The sequence below is a fragment of the Pinus tabuliformis genome, chromosome 2_2, assembly GCF_031772625.1.
Source record: "Pinus tabuliformis cultivar Carrire ecotype Pingquan chromosome 2_2, CPIR1, whole genome shotgun sequence".
Taxonomy (NCBI): domain Eukaryota; kingdom Viridiplantae; phylum Streptophyta; class Pinopsida; order Pinales; family Pinaceae; genus Pinus; species Pinus tabuliformis.
In genome coordinates, this window is record NC_142300.1 from 149,810,963 (window position 1) to 149,830,759 (window position 19,797).

Consider the following 19,797-nt stretch of genomic DNA (forward strand, 5'->3'; position numbering starts at 1 on the left):
ATTGTTACAATACGGGTCAGGTAAGTTGGCCTGCGTTCGTTGTTTCACTTACTTTGATTTTTTTTTCTAGTTTATAGTTTAGAGTTTTAGCGTAGGTTTTAATTATCAATGTCATTTTATGTTATAGCGTAGGTATTTCTTTTTGTTGGGTCTGATTTAGGGTTATAAAAATTAAAATAAATAAAAAAAAGCGGAGTCTAAATGTTATTTTTATTTTATTTTTGTTCAATTTCTTAGATGTAAATTATTTTAGGGGCTTCGTTTTACTTTCATTAAATAAATTTTGATTTAGTCTTTGATTTAAAATATTTAGTTTTAAAATTTAAAATCATGAAAATTCATAAAATATTAAAAAAAAAGAAAAATCATTCTTTTAAAGTTTAGATTTTGATTTTTTTGTTTAAAGTTTCTTTAGGCTTTAAGATTTTGCTGTATCTGGAAAAAACATAAAAAAATATTTTGGAAATATTTTGTCAGATTCGATCTTAGCTCGGGGGTTTATCACGTTTTATTATCTTCGCTAAGGCTAAATTTTTGATGTGGTATGAATGTTTATCATTTTATGTGAGTTGGCATGCATGAATGATCATTAGCTACATGAATATGATATTTGATTAATATTACGTGGTTGTGTGTCGAGCTTTATCTTTCGAAGTTTTAAAATTGCTAAATCATTGTTAAAACATTGTGAATTTACTGGATATCTTGCATTGTTCAAGTTATTTGATGGTAAATGATTGCTATACACAGTTTACATTTCTGCAACATCTAGTAAGTAATCGTTTAAAAGGCACTGGTCCATTAAATTAATAAAATCAATTTAGTGCTTATTCCTTCATGTCTCCCAATCCAACTGGTTCCCAGTTGGTCGTCCATTTCTCATACGGTCTACCCCCCTTAGTCGCGGGAGACAGGCTTAAACGGAGAGATCGGGGATCAGGGTGACAACCCCCGGTTTGAGCGTTGTCGTGACAATCTGTGCGACAACATTTTTTGGCGCCATTGCAGGGGATAGAGTTTTTCTGTCCTTGGTTCTTTCATTTCCAGCTTTTTCGTGTTTCACTTCTTGTTCAGGTGGCGACTCCACTTCATATATTATCTTCAAGAGTCTATACTAGAAGACATCCAAGCAGTCTGTGCAATCCTACTCCTGATCCTGAAAAGGTCCTCAGGGTACGATTACACAAACTCTCTTCTCGTACACTTCTTGTTAACCTTGGACAAGAAGCCCTCTCTGACATTCATTTGCTTTTTAAAGGTCAAGTTAGGCACAACATCATGGATATGTATGCCCCTTGCAATTTTTCTAACATTCCCGGGTATCCCAATGCTATTCCATCAGTTGGGATAGATAAATTGCCTAACTTTCAGGGAGATAATGCTATTAGTGCAAATTCGCATCTAAGAGACTTTAGTATATGGATGGCTAAATACGCAAGGTCTCCTAATTTCGATCATGAAGATGTTAGAATGACTCTCTTCATTTTAACCTTGGGAGGTGATGCTCATGAATGGTTTATTGAAAAGCCTCAGAATTCATTTGATTCCTTAGAATCGATCATTAATGCGTTTAAAGAAAAATATGGAGATAAGAGAGAAGGGAGACACCTCGTAAAAGCTATTAGCCTAATAAAAAAGAGAGAGGATGAAACTGTTGAAGAATTATAAAAGGTTTAATGGTATTGTTAGAGAATTACCTCAAGACTATAAACCTACAGACAAAACTCTCCAAGATTTTTACATTGATGCCTTTATTCCTGAGCCATCTTATGAATTAAGGCGTGCTAAACTTAATGATTATAGAGATTGCCAAGCCTTAGCTATACAGCTTGAAAAGGACAAGGCCGCATCTGGGAAGTCTGAGATCCCAGGTTTCGATAGGGCTGCTACGAAACTAAAGGAACCTAAAGGAAAAGCAGTTCAAGAACCTGAAAGTGAGCTTGTTCTCAAATTGCTTCAAAAAATTGAAACTATGGAAATTAATCATAATAAGGAGATAACCACTTTGCAGAATAGGTTGATCCAAATGGAAAGAGCGCAAACGCAGAATTTTCAACCTCGAAATAATAATAATAGAAATAACAATTGGCAAAGGAAGGGTCAATCTAGTGAGCAGAGACCTCCTAATCCGCTAAGTAATTTGGTTGATAATGCTCCTCCTTACTGTCGGGTTTGTGATGCTCTTCATGAAGAGGCCACTTGTCCCATCGTTAGAAGAATTTTAGATAATGGAATGTTTGGAACAGGTGATCAAATAAATGTAGTAGGCAGCAAGTTTCCTTTGTCTATGGATGATTGGATAGAGGTCAAGGAAAAGAGTCGTGATGTTGTGAATCCTTCATCAGCTTTTAGTATAAATAACCTTGAAAATGAAGATGATATTTTGGCTAGGTTATATGGTGAAAAACCCTCTCCCAAGCAAATCTTGGAAATTGCTAGAGATAAGGGTTTGACCTATCAGAGAAGGGATAAAGATCAAAGCGGGAATCAAATTCCCCCTCGAACTTTTAATCCTGGTGTAAACTCTGGAATAGATGTTGATTTGGGAAGTTGGTTTAACAATGCAAAAATCTGGGTTCCTGTCTCCAAGATTGCTAAAATCCCTTCCCAAAGAGACAAGCTACTAAAAGCGATTCAAGGTCCTCAAGTCAATACTTCTCAACAGAAGACTCGGGAAGTTGACTATCATGATGCTCCCATATATCTGCAAAGCTTAGATGCTGATAACAAAGATCACCAACCTTTCTTTATCACCTTATTAGTTAATGGGTATAAATTAAATAATTGCATGTTGGATTCTGGTGCATCAGCTTGTGTAATGACTAAAAGGGCCATGTAATAGCTTAACTTAAGAGTTTCTAGACCCTACTATAACATATGCGCCATGGATTCTAAGAAAATCGAAGTACATGGTTTAATCAAAGATTTGCAAGTTCATCTTTCAGTTTACCCAGACATCATGGTTGTCATGGATATTGTTGTTGTGGATGTGCCTGATGCCTGGGGTATGCTGTTATCTAGAAAGTGGGCCTCTGATCTAGGAGGAAGTATTCAAATGAATTGGTCATATGCTATGATTCCTTCTCCTAGGGGGATGGTTTTGTAAGACTAAATAGAGAGCCCGAAAGAAAATTTCATGTTGAAGATCCTAAGAGACCTCACAACGAAATAATCAAAGAGCAATCTGACATTGGGAACTATGCCATCATGTCTAATTTTATAATTCCTCCCGATGATAAGATTAGGGATCTCAAGGGTAAAGTTTGGTATATGTACTTCGATGGTGCATTGTCTAGGCATGGTAAATGTGCTGGAATAGTGCTTAAATCTCCCCTTGGTCACATTTTCAAGTTTGCCTATCGATTAGAATTTGAGGCAACCAACAATGTCGCTGAATATGAGGCTATATTGTTGGGGCTTGAGTTGGCCAAGTCTTTGAAGGTTAAATTGCTTAGCATTAAGGGGGATTCTGATTTAGTTATCATGCAGCTAAAAAATAAATTCACATGCAGAAATCAAAGCTTAAGAAATTATCGAAATGTTGTGTGGTATACTATGGAGCATTTTGATGCCCTTGACCTCGAAGCAATTCCAAGAGAGCAAAATAGTTTGGCAGATGAACTTGCCGTAGCTGCTACTACTTTCCAGTTATCTGATGAGCTAATTAACGACAAGATCAAAATGGAAGTAATATTCAGACCATCTGTTCCAGATAACTCAGAGCATTGGCAGGTCTTCAATGATGAAAAGCAAGTCATTCGTTTTCTTAATAGTTTGGATGAGTTTGAGGATTTCCGGATAGTTTCTGAAGAGGATGGATCTTTAAATCATGAGCATATCATAAATCCTACTCCTAGGAATGTGGTTGCCTTAGAGCAACATTTTGATCGACATGATGCCACGAAGCTGAGAGAAGAAAATAAGATGGATCCAGGCAAATATCTCGAGATAAACATTGGTACTTCTGAAAACCCAAAGATCTTTAAAATTGGTAGAGGTACTAGTGTGGAGGAAAGAAAAAGGTTAACTGATATACTTCGCGAATATCGAGATATTTTAGCTTTTTCTTATGATGAATTAAAGGGCTATAGGGAAGATGTCATGGAACATACTATCCCCTTGAAAGATGAAAATGCTAAACCCTTTCGTCAGAAACTTAGGCAAATTAATCCTAAATTAGCCCCCTTGGTTCAGAAAGAACTTGCGAAAATGCTTGCAGCAGGGATTATCGCTCAAACAAGGCATTCGACTTGGTGTTCGAATCTGGTGATTGTTAGGAAAAAGAATGGTACGATAAGGCTGTGTGTCGATTTTCAAAACCTCAATCTAGCATGCAAGAAAGATAATTACCCTTTGCCAAACATAGAGACTTCGTTGCAAAGAGTAACCGGTTCTGGAATGATGTCGCTGCTAGATGGTTTTTCTGGGTACAATCAGGTATGGGTTAAGAAGGAAGATCGTCATAAAACCACGTTCACCACACCATGGGGTACCTTTGAATACATCAGAATGCCTTTTGGATTAACAAAGCTGGGGCTACTTTTCAAAGGGCTATGGATTATGCCTTCAAAGGGTTAATTGGGAAATTTATTGAAATTTACCAAGATGATCTTACTGTTTTCTCTAAAGATGGTATCAGTCATGTAAATCACCTTAGGCAGGTTTTCGATAGATGTAGAGAATACGAGATTTCTTTGAATCCAGCTAAGTCTGTTTTTGGAGTAACGGAAGGGAAATTACTCGGTCATATCATTTCTAGGGAAGGAATCAAGATTGATCCTGAAAGAATTGAAGCAATCCAAAAGATTCCTCTCCCTCATAATCTTAAATCCCTTCAGTCTTTCCTTGGAAAGATAAATTTTATTAGAAGGTTTATTCCAAATTACGCAGAAATAGCTAAGCCTATTCAAAATCTTCTAAAGAAAGATGCAAAATTTGTTTGGCAAGAAGATGGCAAAAAGGCTTTCCAAGAAATCAAATATGCTATCGCAAGAGCTCCTGTCTTAGTTAGTCCCGATTATTCCAAGGATTTCATGATTTTTTCTTTCGCTTCCAAAGATACCATTGCTGGTGTCCTGCTTCAAAAGAATAAAGATGGTCATGAGCAGCCTATTGCTTTCATGAGTAGAGCACTTCAAAATTCCGAATTGAAGTACAATTCCATAGAAAAGCAGGCTTATGCCCTGGTCAAGTCTCTTAAGCACTTTAAAACTTATGTGGGTTATTCTAAAATCATTGCTTTCGTCCCACATTCTGCTGTCAAGGATATATTAACTCAAACTGATTTCTTAGGGACTTGTGCTATGTGGGTTACTAAAATACAGGAATATGATTTAGAGATCAGACCCACCAAGCTGGTCAAAGGCCAAGGTTTAGCTCAGATGTTAACTGAAGGTAACGAAAAGACTCTTGGTTTGTTCTGTCTTAGCGATCTATCTTCGCCAGAACTGCAAAGATTAGCAGAGCATGAGTGGTACAAGGACATAGTTTATTACTTGATGAATCTTGCATGTCCTAACCATTTAGTTGCTCATAAGAGAAGGGCTCTTAGACTAAAAGCCACTAAGTATTGCCTTATGAAGGATGGCCTTGGGTGGAGAAATCCAGAGGGCATAGTGCTTAGGTGTGTTGATGACGTTGAGTCCAAGAAATTAATCTCTGAGTTTCATTCAGGATTTTGTGGTGGTCATTATGCTGCTAGAACTACCGCCCACAAAATCCTGAGAGCTGGCTATTATTGGCCTTCAATTTTTTCTGACGTGCACAAGTTTGTTAGAGCCTGTCAAGCCCGTCAACTATTCACTGGGAAACAAAAGCTTGCTGCCCTGCCTCTACAACCTGTCATTGTAGAGGCACCTTTTCAGCATTGGGGTTTGGACTTCATAGGGAAGTTCCATGAAAATTCTAGCAATGGCTACTCAATGGATTTTAACTGCTACGGATTATTTAACTAAATGGGTTGAAGCCATTCCTGCTAAGAATGCCACTGAAAAGGTTATTATGGATTTCATTGAAAATAACATCATTACTAGATCTGGTGTCCCTGCTAAGATCACTACTGACAATGCCAAAGCTTTTAGTTCCTTAGAGTTTTCATCTTTTTGTTTCAAGTATGGCATTGTCTTATCTCATTCGTCAAATTACTATCCTCAGGGTAATGGTCTGGCTGAATCAAGTAACAAGAATCTCATAACCATTATCAAGAAGATAGTAAGAGATAATAAGAGATCATGGGACAGCAAATCAAGTATGCTTTATGGGCAGATAGAATCACTAAGAAGAAAGCTACTGGTCAATCTCCCTTTGAATTAGTTTATGGCTTGGATGTAACTTTACCTGTGCACCTCAAATTTCCAGCTTATCAGCTCCTCCAGAATTTTTCTACTAATAAAGATGTTGTTCAGAATAGAATAGATTAGATTGTGGAGTTAGATGAAGCTCGTAGGACAGCTTTTGATGCTATATGTAAAAATCAATCTAACATTAAGAAAAGCTTTGATAAATTCTCTTGATCTAGATCTTTGCAGGTGGGAGATATGGTATTGCTTTGGGACCGCAAGAATGAGAAACCAGGAAAACATAAGAAGTTTGACAGTTTGTGGCTGGGACCGTACATCATTCGAGAATCGAGATATAGCTGGACCAAACTCATTCCACTTGAGCAAACTGGATGGCGAACCACTTGATCTACCAGCGAATGGCCAAATGCTCAAGCTGTTCTTCAAAGATGATATCTGATGCCATAGGGCATCCTTTGTATTGTATTTCTATCCCTACTCCTTATCATTTCAGCATTTCATTTCTGTTTTAGATTAGATTTACTTTTCATAGTTAAAGAGCTTCTATCTTTTATGTGCTTAAATGTTATATGATGATTTTTGAATGGACGCTACTTATTTCTGTTGTGTGTTGCGTGGATGCAGATTTTGGATTCTCACATTCTTACAGTGCAGCAACGTGTCCCCAAGTAGAGCCAGATGTTGACCACTACCGGTCAACTGCCCATAGCAGTGCACCCCCTTTTCTTTGCAAAAAGGGTAGCGCTTGATCGACATGTCCGTGCCATTTTACAGTCATCGACAACTTGATCAATTTATGTTGTAAACCCAGTCTACATGTATAAATTGTAAATAATCTTAGCAGATATGAGTCATGTCTGTAAATTGCCTAGGTGGACCTAATTTTTTAAGTGATAATCTACGTTCCGGAAGGTTTTTCGTCTCATTGATCCATGATCGGCAGAGTTTTCCTTCAACCTAACCCCAAAGCCGGGATGGATTTTGTCATTAGAATCTTAGGAGAATCCTAGTGTGTTAATTTGCTAGATTATAATTGTGTCACAGAACTGGGTGGTTTATGAGGGTCTATGTCAAATGGGTTTTCCCCCCTTGGGATGTAAAGTTGTAAAAGTCATGATGTAAAGTGTCTTGAGGGTTAAGAAATGTTTTAATCCCCTCATAAAGTCCTAAGTCCTAGGTCCTAGGTGATTTTCCCAAAAGCTAAGTTCAAGGATCCATTTAAAAATAAATTAAAAAAAAAAAAATAATAATAATAAAAAAATAAAATAAAAAATAAAAATAAAAATAAAAAATGTATATAAATAAAGTAAAAAACCTAAAAATAATAAAATAATAATATTTTGAGTAAATAAATGCAAAATTTCAATTTTTTAATACATTAAAAATTCGACGGATGAGATCAAGAGATATCTTGATCCTCATCGACGGTCGAGATCATTTTGACGTGGATCACTTGAACTAGCTGTTGGGAACTTTTCCTTTAAATAGGGTGTTAGGGGTCATTTGAGATCATGCGATCTGTGAGTCTTGTGCTGAAGAAGCTCTCTTGTAATCTGTTTCTGGTGCTAATAAAGAAAGACTTTGGGGTTAAAATCTTGCTGGTGTTACTCTGTGGAAGTGCTGTGAGCTATTTGATTTTCTGCATATTTAAATTTTCAACCATTAGTAACAGCTTTTTTTGAAGAGTCTTGTTGAGCATAGGTATCTTGTTCACTTGCTAGGGTTTGAATGGTATTAGATTTTCTGAAGTAATGGCAGGTATCTCCATTTGCTTTTGAGATCTAGTACTGCTTTTTTCTCTCTTTATTGATGGTTGAAGTGAGCTGTGCAGGAAACCCTTATCAGAGAAAACCAGCGGGCGTTTGGGGAAGTTCTCGGCTGAACCAGCCAACTCCCGCAAGCATTTTCTTGCAGAGCCCAGCTAGTTTTGACCCTGGGTTTATCATTTGGTTTATTTTTTTGAATTGCATGAGAGATTTTCTGAAGTTTTTCATAGTAAATCTGGAATTTTTGATAATATTACTGCGGATTATTGATTAACCTGGCTGTTTAAGAGTCAAAAGCTGTAAATTGTTTAGCTGATCTAGGTTTTTTATTCTTGTTTTATGCATATATTATTTTAGGTTGTCCTTCCTTTTGCAGATTGCAGGTACAGGGTTTTGAGAAGCAATTTCAAGGGCTGTTTGCTCTTTGTCATCATTTCCTTGCCATCAATCTTTTGTCAGAGCTGTGGGAAAACATCCTGTTGCCATCTTACCTGCTGTTTCAGACCAACTTTCTCATTATCAAACAACAACAGTTTATATTCGACATTACCATACGCTCCTCAGCTCCATTGATTATCTACGTATCTCCTCAAGCTTCCTCACGCTAATCTGCAGCCACATAAACCAAATCGATTTTCTCTTGGGTCTGAAAACGAATTGCCTTCCTTTTTTTTTTCTTTGCGTGTGATCTTGTGTGGCTCGTTGTTGCCATCACGCCTGCACACATCCAACCCGCAAACAGCTTCATTCACCTGAAAACTCCAACCTGCAAGCGTTCTCTGTCCGCCGTCAAAAAATCTGCAAAACGCACTGAAGAGTTCACGTTTTTCACGGGCCAGGTGACATTTTCTGTGGTGTTACACTGCGTCCTCACCTATCCAAACTACAAGCGCACTTACAGCCACCTACAGCCTGCCTACGTGCTGCGTCCATCAGCATTCCCTTGCCCGCTGCCAAGTAACGTTTCACCTGCGTTCCTCCAACACATATTACGCACAACGAGCCTGCCTTAAATCTAATTGTTGACCTGCCCTTCGATCCACGCCAGCTGCTGCTCATCGCTTTTCAAACTGCACAAAAATCCGCCGTCACCTGTAACGCATTGCAGGAAATCGCGTTTTTTTTTATGAGCCAGGTAAATTGTTACAATACGGGTCAGGTAAGTTGGCCTGTGTTCGTTGTTTCACTTACTTTGATTTTTTTTCTAGTTTATAGTTTAGAGTTTTAGCGTAGGTTTTAATTATCAATGTCATTTTATGTTATAGCGTAGGTATTTCTTTTTGTTGGGTCTGATTTAGGGTTATAAAATATTAAAATAAATAAAAAAAAGCGGAGTCTAAATGTTATTTTTATTTTATTTTTGTTCAATTTCTTAGATGTAAATTATTTTAGGGGCTTCGTTTTACTTTCATTAAATAAATTTTGATTTAGTCTTTGATTTAAAATATTTAGTTTTAAAATTTAAAATCATGAAGATTCATAAAATATTAAAAAAAAAGAAAAATCATTCTTTTAAAGTTTAGATTTTGATTTTTTTGTTTAAAGTTTCTTTAGGCTTTAAGATTTTGCTGTATCTGGAAAAAACATAAAAAAATATTTTGGAAATATTTTGTCAGATTCGATCTTAGCTCGGGGGTTTATCACGTTTTATTATCTTCGCTAAGGCTAAAATTTTTGATGTGGTATGAATGTTTATCATTTTATGTGAGTTGGCATGCATGAATGATCATTAGCTACATGAATATGATATCTGATTAATATTACGTGGTTGTGTGTCGAGCTTTATCTTTCGAAGTTTTAAAATTGCTAAATCATTGTTAAAACATTGTGAATTTACTGGATATCTTGCATTGTTCAAGTTATTTGATGGTAAATGATTGCTATACACAGTTTACATTTCTGCAACATCTAGTAAGTAATCGTTTAAAAGGCACTGGTCCATTAAATTAATAAAATCAATTTAGTGCTTATTCCTTCGTGTCTCCCAATCCAACTGGTTCCCAGTTGGTCGTCCATTTCTCATACGGTCTACCCCCCTTAGTCGCGGGAGACAGGCTTAAACGGAGAGATCGGGGATCAGGGTGACAGCCCCTGGTTTTAGCGTTGTTGTGACAATCTGTGCGACAACAGGATGTGAAGAGAATGTTTTTTTCAGAGGAGTGGTGTGCTTTATCATTTAGCCGCAAATTAGAGGTAGAGACCATATGCAGGCTAGTTTCATACTAAGAGAGCTTTAGGGTAGGAGTGCAAGAGGTGTGTGCCATTACTGAACCTATGGTAAAGGTTCTTTGATTAGTTGATGGAGACAAGCCCACAATGGGTTACTTGTATAAGGCCATGGATAGAGCCAAAAAATCATTTTCCTCTATTACGATGATAAGGGGGATGAGGGGTTTGAGAAATAACAACTGATATGGAGAGTTATTGATGAGCGATGGAACAATACACTCCATCATTCCGTTCATGCTACAGGGATCTACTTGAACCCTGCATTTTCTTACTCCTTTGGTTTCATATTTGATGCTGAGGTCATGGATGGATTCTTTACTATGTCCAGAAGATGGTGTCATCTCTTAACAAAACGTGCAAAAAATTTCTAAAGAAATGAGTATATACGAGATAGCAAGTGGCACATTTAGCTTTGACATGGCTATCCAGGTTAGGATGAACAAAATGCTAGGTAAGCTTTAGTTTGTTTCAAATTTCATTGTCTGTTCATACTTTGTTTCAACTTTCAAATTTCAATTTTTTTCTTATGTTTATCTTATTTGTTGTATATGGGTAGTGGAGAAGCTATGGTAGAGTACTTAATCTCCAAAAGCTTGCCATTCAAGTGCTTAGTGAAACATGTAGCTCCTTCAGATGTGAGTGCAACTGGAGTGTATTTGAAAAAATACACACCGAGAAGCACAATAGGGTAAAAATTTTCAAATTAATTTTTTGAATTCATTAAATAATAAAAATTATAATTTATTATTTTTATAATTATTAATTTATAATTTATGACCCTTATATAGGTGGGACTCTCAACAGCTTAATGATATGGTCTATGTCTACTACAATCTCCGATTGTGGATAAGGAAAATTCAAAGGACACCTAACATGATCGTGCCATCTCATTGGATGGGATTGACACCATCGCTGCATGGAGGGTTGAGGCCAAAAGGCCTGTCATGGAAATCGCTTCCCTGGTTGGTTAGAGGAGGAGCAAGTGGAGGAGGTAGAAACTACATGGGAGGAGGAGGAGCAACAGGGGGAGGAGGTGACACCAACTACCATGGTCACTAGTAGAGTACGTGGTCTACCTCCTCTTGCTCCTAGTTCTTAAACTTCTAGAGGAAATCAAAGTCCAATGCCAACCCTAGGGCCTTCTTCATCTAGAGAGAAAGCTATTATGTTTTCTTGCAAGAGGGGCATAGGAGATCGTTAGTTGCTTAGTGGTTCATTTCATTGTATATCTCATGATATGAGATACATTATTATATTTGTTGTTGATATTTTGAGGCTGAGTCAAAACTCAGGATTGAGGACATGATTCAATGTTGCCTGTGATGTAGCACTAGACATATTACACATCTTATATATTAGTTCTCTTTTCATATTTATGTGCCAATGCATTTATTTTATGTTGTGGATGCTTTAGATACTAAAAAAATTGAAAAAAATAAATATTTTTGTATATTTTAATTTTGTTGATATTTTGCCGATTTTGACCATTTTTCACCTTATTTTTGTGATTTTTTCATTTTCCGGACCCTCACCGATTTTCTTGATTGCAATGTTCACAACATTGGTTCAAACTCTCCCAAGGATGCCACGTGGCATGGAATAGGTGGTTGACTCGCCCAAGGGAAGGCCACACTTAGGAGAGGGGGAACCCTAGCTAGCACAAGGACATAGCAATATTTCTTTTCAAGGGAAAAAGTGCCTCTTGTTCTTGCATGATTAAATGCATTATTCTCCTTTATAAATAGTTACAAATGCATCATCATGAGTCCTGCATTTGGGCCAAGGCTCACTAGACTTGTTGAGTTTTACCAATTCGTTCTTGAAACAAGTACTTGGCTTAAACTTGCCATGAAACTCATCAACTTTCAAAAACTTGGAAAACTTACTTTAAAATTTGTAATGATTGAATACTCATGAAACTTGCTAAGATTCAACAAAACTGACCCAGATCTTGTTGCTATTATTTCTAAGTAAAATTTCTTGTATTTTTAGTTTTTTTTTCGTTCTATTTATCAACATCAAGGAGAACCTGTTTTTTTTGGTTAAAATAACTCTCAATGCTTCATGGTGAGTTGGTTCATCTTCTGGAGATCATATTTACGAGATCTTCTCATCATAGGATTCCTCATTGAGGAGTTATTAATATATAAGACCATGTTGAGTGAAAGTCAACAATTAAATGTGTCAGTCCATATCAAAATTGACATTCCTCTTCAATACTTTGTCAATATGAATGAATAGATCAATAAGATTATTGTTGGTGAAGGTTATTATTATTGAGATTCTGAATTACAGGCTTCCAAGATTCCTTTGGTTTCAGATCATTGTCTTGAGATAGGTTATTTGTATGTTTCTCTGTTATGAATTGGGAGTCACCTTATTATCTCTGTACCTCCTTTAGAAAGCCAGGTCCACCATTCTATAAGCAATATTGATCCACAATCTCTGAAAAAGGCTTACATTGTCTTTGATGTCCGTTCGATGGAGGGCAACAATAACTGTGAAAGTCTACATGCTCTTATATCAATATCATTTTTCATTGTTATAAACGTGAAATTATCAATGAGTGGAATTGATGTTTTTAGTGAAGATAATTGTTAATGTTTTGAACAAGCAAGTTAATTCATCTTCAAGAGATCACTTTCTGTATGCTGAGTTTTTCCATGTCTTGAAATGAGCTTTGTCAAGTTGTCAAGTTTTGCTGAGCCCCAAGTCGACCATGATTTTGTGAAATTTCCATGATTGCAGCAACTGGATATTATTCTCTGAACTTATTCAGTTTATTTGTCTTTTGCAAATTAATTTACGACAAATAACGAACAACTCACTACTGCAATCTTTACAAGTAAAACACTGCAGAAAATGAAATGCAAGAACTAAGAAAATAATGCATGCACACACAATAAATTTGACAGTTATTTTTGGACAATCGTCCCTGGAAAAACCCCAAAGGGAGAACTCGTGCAATAGATGAGGGTTTTATATTGTTATTCTTCAGCAAAATAGAGAATACAACTGCTTGCCTAATGATGGCAAGGCTCCGACAAATAATAATCTCCACTTGCAAAATGGCTAGGAAATCCCTTTTCCATCAAACAAATCAACTCAACCTCTTCTTGGTAACTCGAACTCGTGCCTGCAACTCGCACTAGCTAACTAGACTGCGTAGCATTGCTATTGGGAAACTCGTTCTGTCTCCGGAAATCCTGCTGCTCACTTAGACAACTCACACTTCCTCCAGATCACCTTTGGAACTGGATCTCAAACTGTTGCCTCTGAAACACACACTGGCTGACCGACTAACTCACACTGGAAACTCGCACTACTTGCTTCAGCCTCTTCTGCTAGAAATCTAGGCCTCTGTTGGAAACCCCTTGAAGAATTTCTCCGGAAATTCTCAGTGTTGAAAACCCTGCTGCTGGTGTCTCTCTGGCTAGAACTGCACCTTGCTCTCTGCAACTGGCCAATTCGCACTGCGTCCCTTTGAACTCTTGTGTCTCAACTATGTCTCCAAAACCCCAATCGATTCGCTCTTATAATTTTCTATTGGACTCTCAACAACCATGATCACTGTTGGATAAAGTTGTCATTGATGTCAATGTGATGGCTAACCCTAGGTACATTGTTGAAGCAGCCCTAGGTCATGTGGTATATCTCAATAGGGCACTTCAAGTATGAACATATGATGTTGGAGCAAATCCTAAGCAAACCCTAAAGTGCAAGAAACATTAGGTCTATGTTGGAGAAGCCCTAGCTCTCAATGTTTATGCATGAATAAAACCCTAGAATCCCTAGATAAAGGAAGAATGATTGCTATTACAGTCAAATAATTATAGAGGTGAAATTATAGCTTTTGTAAAGCCTACAGATAACGAATTATGTTGAAGAGATTCCAAGGCGACCTGGCCTAAAGGGTTCAGTTTATGTGGGAGAGATAGGTGTCCGAGAAGTGGCTGCCTTTAGATTTTGCAGAGTTTGGAAAGAATTTTTGATAAGATATTCTAGGGCGACCTGGCCTAAAGAGTTCAGTTTATGTGGAAGAGACAGGTGTCTGAGAAGTGGCTGCTTACCTTTAGATTTTGCAGAGTTTGGAAAGAGTTTTTGATAAGATATCCTCAAATGAGTGATGATATTGAGCATATACCTATAGGCCACAGTCTCTGCCTTTCAAAAACGTTGGAGGACACTTTCCTTGAGTGGCTTCATTGGCCTCAGACTTCTCTGCCATTTTCAAAGGATAAAATAGAGTATATAAATAGGCTTAATGGAAATAGAAATGCAGATTGACGTTTCCTATGCTAAGGGAGTTCTACGAATCCAAGATTTTTAAGGTGTATGCATGAGGAAGTGTGGTTTCCTAGTGACATCCTTGAAGACCACTTGAACCAATGTTATTAGCCATTACATCCATCCATTGACTGCTACTATCACAGCTATGGAGAGCTCTAAAATCAGTCTCAACCGAATGAAATGAACAAAGTACCACAAGTGGTCCAGAAAATTGTCTAGCAGCAATTGATATCAGGAGATTAATGGGAAATGGCAGGCTTTGTAAAGCATTGCCATTACAATGAAGATAACAACCACAGGAAAATTCAAAACTTTGATAAAAATGTACAGGTCAGCTTCTTCATAGTCATGTCAGCCCTCCTAAAGAGACATGACGGTTCATAGGCTCAAACTAATATAAATATAAACCTAGGCTTCTCAGTTTGAAACAACAATTCGGTTAAGGCACAGAGATAAAAGGAGTTTGGATCTGTGCCCATAGAAAGACAAAAGGAGGACAAAATTTAGTGATTGGGCAATACTGATTTTAATTTTCTGTGAGTGTTTTTTTGGCTTGGTTTTTAGTTATACTCCTGTAGCTCTTTGCAAGTTTGCAGCACTTGAGCACTGTAATTAGGGCTTGTGGTATCCTAGTAAACAAACTTCCGATCTGTGGAGCGTCTCAAGGATTTTTGGACCTGCAGCTCAACAAGCTCGGACCTGCAGCTTGATCTGTGGTGACCTCTGCTTGAAGACGAGTTGGTAGAAGCCTCAGTTCTGTGGTATATGACAGTGCAACAATATGGCTTGGACCTGTGATATTCGGATCTGAGAAGGAAAGTAGAGTTCAGACCTTGTGACATTTCAGGACTTTGGAGCAGCAAACCTATAACACTGTAATCCTTAAAGCTGTGATATAGACCTGTGACTAAAGCTTGAAATAACAAAACAGATTAGTCGCATTTTGGTCAACATTTTGGAGCACTAATAAAAGCAATTTCAGAATATCGAAGTCTATAGCTTGGTGCATCCCTGAAGATATCTTGCAAGGACATCCTTTGCATTAAATTTTTGAAGGCATCATTATAAAAGACCGGTTGAAGCAGACATTTCTCGAAGCATTGTTGGAACATCCCTGAAGTCTTGTATACCTTGAAGCCATTAAGTTGATTTTAAATAGTGGTTGGAGAAAACCCTAATTTAAGCAGGCTTGTTAAAGAAGATCTCTTTGCAGTATATTGAAAGCATCTAGTAGGCTTGATAGCTGGAGCATTGGAGAATTTTGTGAGATGTCATGATGCCCTCATGGTGTAACGTTGGAAAAGACCCATTGAAGCAGTCATTGAAAATCTTGAAGCAGCTTCATTGAAGAATCCTTGTAGCAGCAGTGTCGAAGCATCATCAAGGCAATCTTGGAGCATTGTAGACATTTGTTGGGAACCATTGTTGAAGTCATTATTGAAGGCATTATCAAGGTCCTAATGGTGTAACCTTGGAAAGAATTCCTTGTGCAGATATGAAGAGTCTTGGAGACACATATAAGAATTGTTGAAGAGCCTATTAAAACAGACCCCAGTGCATTGTTGAAGGTTGGTGAAAGTATTCTTGGAAACATACTTTGAAGATCTTGTGGAGATAATGTTTAGAATTTGTTGAAGATATTTTGGAAATCTTGAGGAATCACTAAATTGCCTTGAAGCTGTGGGTTGGAGGCCTAGAGGTTGGAGTGTTGGAAAGATCAGGTTGGAGCTTGTATTGCAGAGAGGATTGGAGTCCTCAAGTAGACTAAGTTGGAGCTTGGTGGAGCAAGGTTAGAGCGTTGAAGTATAAGTTGGAACTTGGTTTGCGAAAGATTAGAGCCTTCATCTAGGGTTAGAGCCCTAAAGGAATCATAGGTGTGATTGTAGAAATTGGAAATTGTTTTGTTGTAGTAGAGGATTGGAGTCCTCGCTGTTTGTTTTTAATAAAATTATCTATTTTGGTGTTCATTTTGTGTTATGTTTTAAGTGATCTTAACTGGTAAATAGCAATTGTTAAAGGAAATACTGATTCATCCCCCCTCCCAGTATTTCCAACAATTGCATCTCAATCGATGGCTAAGATCATCTTGACTTCGTCAAATTACTTTTCCAGAAGTCTTTAGAGCAAATTTAATTTTCCTCAATTAATCTGATTTAATTAACTAGTTTTCTTAAGTTAGACTTAGGAAATTTTTAATTATTGGCTAATTAATCTAATTGAGGTATTTCTAAGGCATTTCCCGCAAAACCTTTTATGGGTCTTGAAGATAACATGTTCCTTAGCCTCAGAGACCATAGAGACTAGAACACCTGTTTGATGCTACCAAAAACTAACATTTTGTGCTTAGTCCGACTCTCATATCTTTTGTTCACATGCATTGATAATAATACTACATATAGTGACTTGAAAATTTGAATTTTGTATTCAAGCCAAGATATATAATAAGGATTACTATGCAGGGTTTGACTTTCCCTGTTACAATGGTTTTGAGTCCCAATGTGGAAAAAGTCGAAGTCGGGATTAATTCAGCAAGGGTCCAAAAGTTGAAAAACTCGTTAAAGTCGGGAGTTTTTTGAAAAAGTTAGCAAAAAGTCGGCAAAATTAAAAAAACACAAAATTATTCATTTTTTTAACATCTAGAGTCGAAGCCATAGTTTAGAGGTGTTTTCAGTGTTTTACTACGATGTCATTCTTTACATGTGAATTCGATCACTAAAAGGATGTTACACTCTTGCAGTTTGCATTCTAAGTGCATTTTATCACCAATGTTTTTCAACATTATCCACAAAAAATATGATCATAACAGTGTTGATTCTTGGGAATGTTCATCAGCTATTTACACTTCCTTGCTTGCTAGTCTGGATACTCCTTGTCCTCTTTCTCTTATGTCTCACAATCATGCTCGTCGAGGTAGGTATGCACTTCTTTTTCATAGTCTTCTCAGTTTCTTATAGCAGCCTTCTGACAGCTTAGCCTTTGGCTAATGTCTCTTCTCTGTATTTTTTTGCACATCTCATATAGATCCCTATTGTTTTGCAGACATAACATCCAACAAGAGCAAACCAATAATAGCCGTATATGTTTCAACATTCAACAGAATATAGCAACCAAGCAATTAATTTTCTCAGTAACACCAACCAACTATAATGCTCGAAATTAAGATTCAACAACAAAACAAATTACACAACACAACGTTATCACCAAATTTCTAGGGCTATGTTTGAAAGATTCCACTCTTTGCTTTAGGATTAAACAAGAGAAAATTATATCATTTTCGCCTTTGCGGCCTCTTTATCCACGGCCTGGGAGGGAGGCAGACTTTTTGGGTCGACTCCCGATTAAATCGGGATTATAACGATTAAATCACGATTTTTTCTTTTCTGAAAAAGTCGCCAAAAAGTCGGGGGATTAAATCGTTTAGTTTAAAAAATCGCATTTTTAGGATTAAATTGGGAATTTTTGCAGACTTTTTCCACACTTTTGACCATGCAACATATGCACATCTTTTGAGAAGACAATGTGTACCAGTGGTTTAGGTTTTCCTTTTCTGCTTTCCATCATATTCTTTGGTTATCCCAGGGAAGAACGACGTTTCATCTTTTAAGTTGATGTGAATTGATTTTTTTGTTAGCAGGATGCTGTAGTTTCCTTCCCATTGTATAGTGAGGCTATTAAATTCACTCATTACCAAGACACCATGGTCCGCACAGCTGTACGTGCTTTGACACTTTCTATATATAGAGGTAATGGATTTCTGGTCTAATATGACTCTTTCATTTTAGTTCCATTCTCTTTATGATTACTTTTTTCTAATTATCTCTGCTATTGTGTTTTGTGCATGCATAGATGATATATCTGCCTGCCTAATTTTTATTTTTATGATTGCAGTAGGTGATGAAAGTGTCAACAAGTTTATCACAAGCCCAACAATGTTGTCATACTTCTCAGATTTGGTTAAATGCCTCAAGGAGAAAAGCATAAAATTAGATGTTCTGGTTGTTCGTGCAGTACAGTGAGTATCCGGTCTTTTTGTTTTCCCAACGATAGACTCATTTTAGACAAAATAGAGGCAAAGATAAAAAGCCTGTAAATGCTTCTCATTTGAAGCTTCTTTTTATCTCTTTTTTCCATCTTTCCTATTATGGCATTGATTGAGAGTCTAATGCAGGGTTGATGATGCTTCTGAGATTACAGCAGAATTATTTTCGATAGTTGAAGAAATCGGAGATGACCTTTATTACTGCAGTGACATAATTTGTGCCGGGATTTCTGATTTGAGCAGACTGATGACACATAATATTCTTCATTTATTGGTTTTGCAAGATTTGCTACCATCCCTTAATTTATCTCATCCCAATGTGAGTTTTCCTGCATTGAGTCCAATTTTGATGGATTGATTAATCTGTTAATTGGCTTCTTTTTCAGTTAATCAAAAATAAATTATTTTACCTATAATTGCGAATGGTCTGGTTGCAGTAATTGTTGCTTAACTGATTTCCTCCTAGAATCTTTTAAATGGTTCTTACTGACTGCAAATTTCTCATTCCTTATCTATCTTTATGGTTATTATTAATGACTTCACGGTTTGCAGATGAGCACTCTTACATCCTTGTATTTAATGTCTCGTCTTTTACAAGTGGTCAATAACAAAGATTTGGTGAATAGTATTGCTACTGCTTTTCTGTGCCCACAAACATTTCCTACTACAACCTGCAACCCTGAGTGCAATGGTCATTTATCTGTTGGAGACTTGTCAAATGAGAGCACAAAGGTAGATGCAGGATCTGGAATTCCTATGGTCAACACTAGTATTCGAACTGAAAAGAAACAAAGTCAGGGCAATGCTGTTGGACCTTTGGAAACACAATTTATGAATATTGCACTTCTGGATACAAGTGACAGTGATAAAAGGACAAGTTCAAGGTAAGCTTATTACTGCCCTGTCAATATTCATAACCAGCTAAGTGATGGATTTTCTTTTTCGATTTTGAGAGCAACATTTATAACCAGCTAAGTGAAGGTTTTTCTTTTTCGATTTTGAGTGTACCCAGGCAATATCAAAGTTAGCTTTGTTCGTCAAGCTAAGGGCTGCTCTTGGTTTATTAGTTTTGGCAACTTTGATAAGCAGGAATTATTTTAGAACTCATATGCTATGTGAAAATTCTAACTTTAATTTCACTTAGATCTGTCAGAATAATTGGCACATTTGATCA

General features: G+C 37.0%; 1 protein-coding gene across 3 annotated transcripts in view; it reads left to right on the plus strand.

The window, feature by feature from the left end:
- The window catches only part of LOC149191873 (protein TRANSPARENT TESTA 9-like), a 488,249-nt gene that overhangs the window by 185,237 nt on the left and 283,215 nt on the right, over positions 1 to 19,797 (plus strand). For 2 of the 3 annotated variants that reach the window (XM_089404398.1, XM_089404400.1), the window contains exons 7-10: positions 18,219 to 18,327; positions 18,473 to 18,596; positions 18,753 to 18,942; positions 19,176 to 19,507. In XM_089404398.1, the coding sequence (XP_089260524.1) occupies positions 18,219 to 18,327; positions 18,473 to 18,596; positions 18,753 to 18,942; positions 19,176 to 19,507 (755 nt within the window). The remainder of the gene's footprint in view (positions 1 to 18,218; positions 18,328 to 18,472; positions 18,597 to 18,752; positions 18,943 to 19,175; positions 19,508 to 19,797) is intronic. The other variant, XM_089404399.1, reaches the window with a different exon arrangement.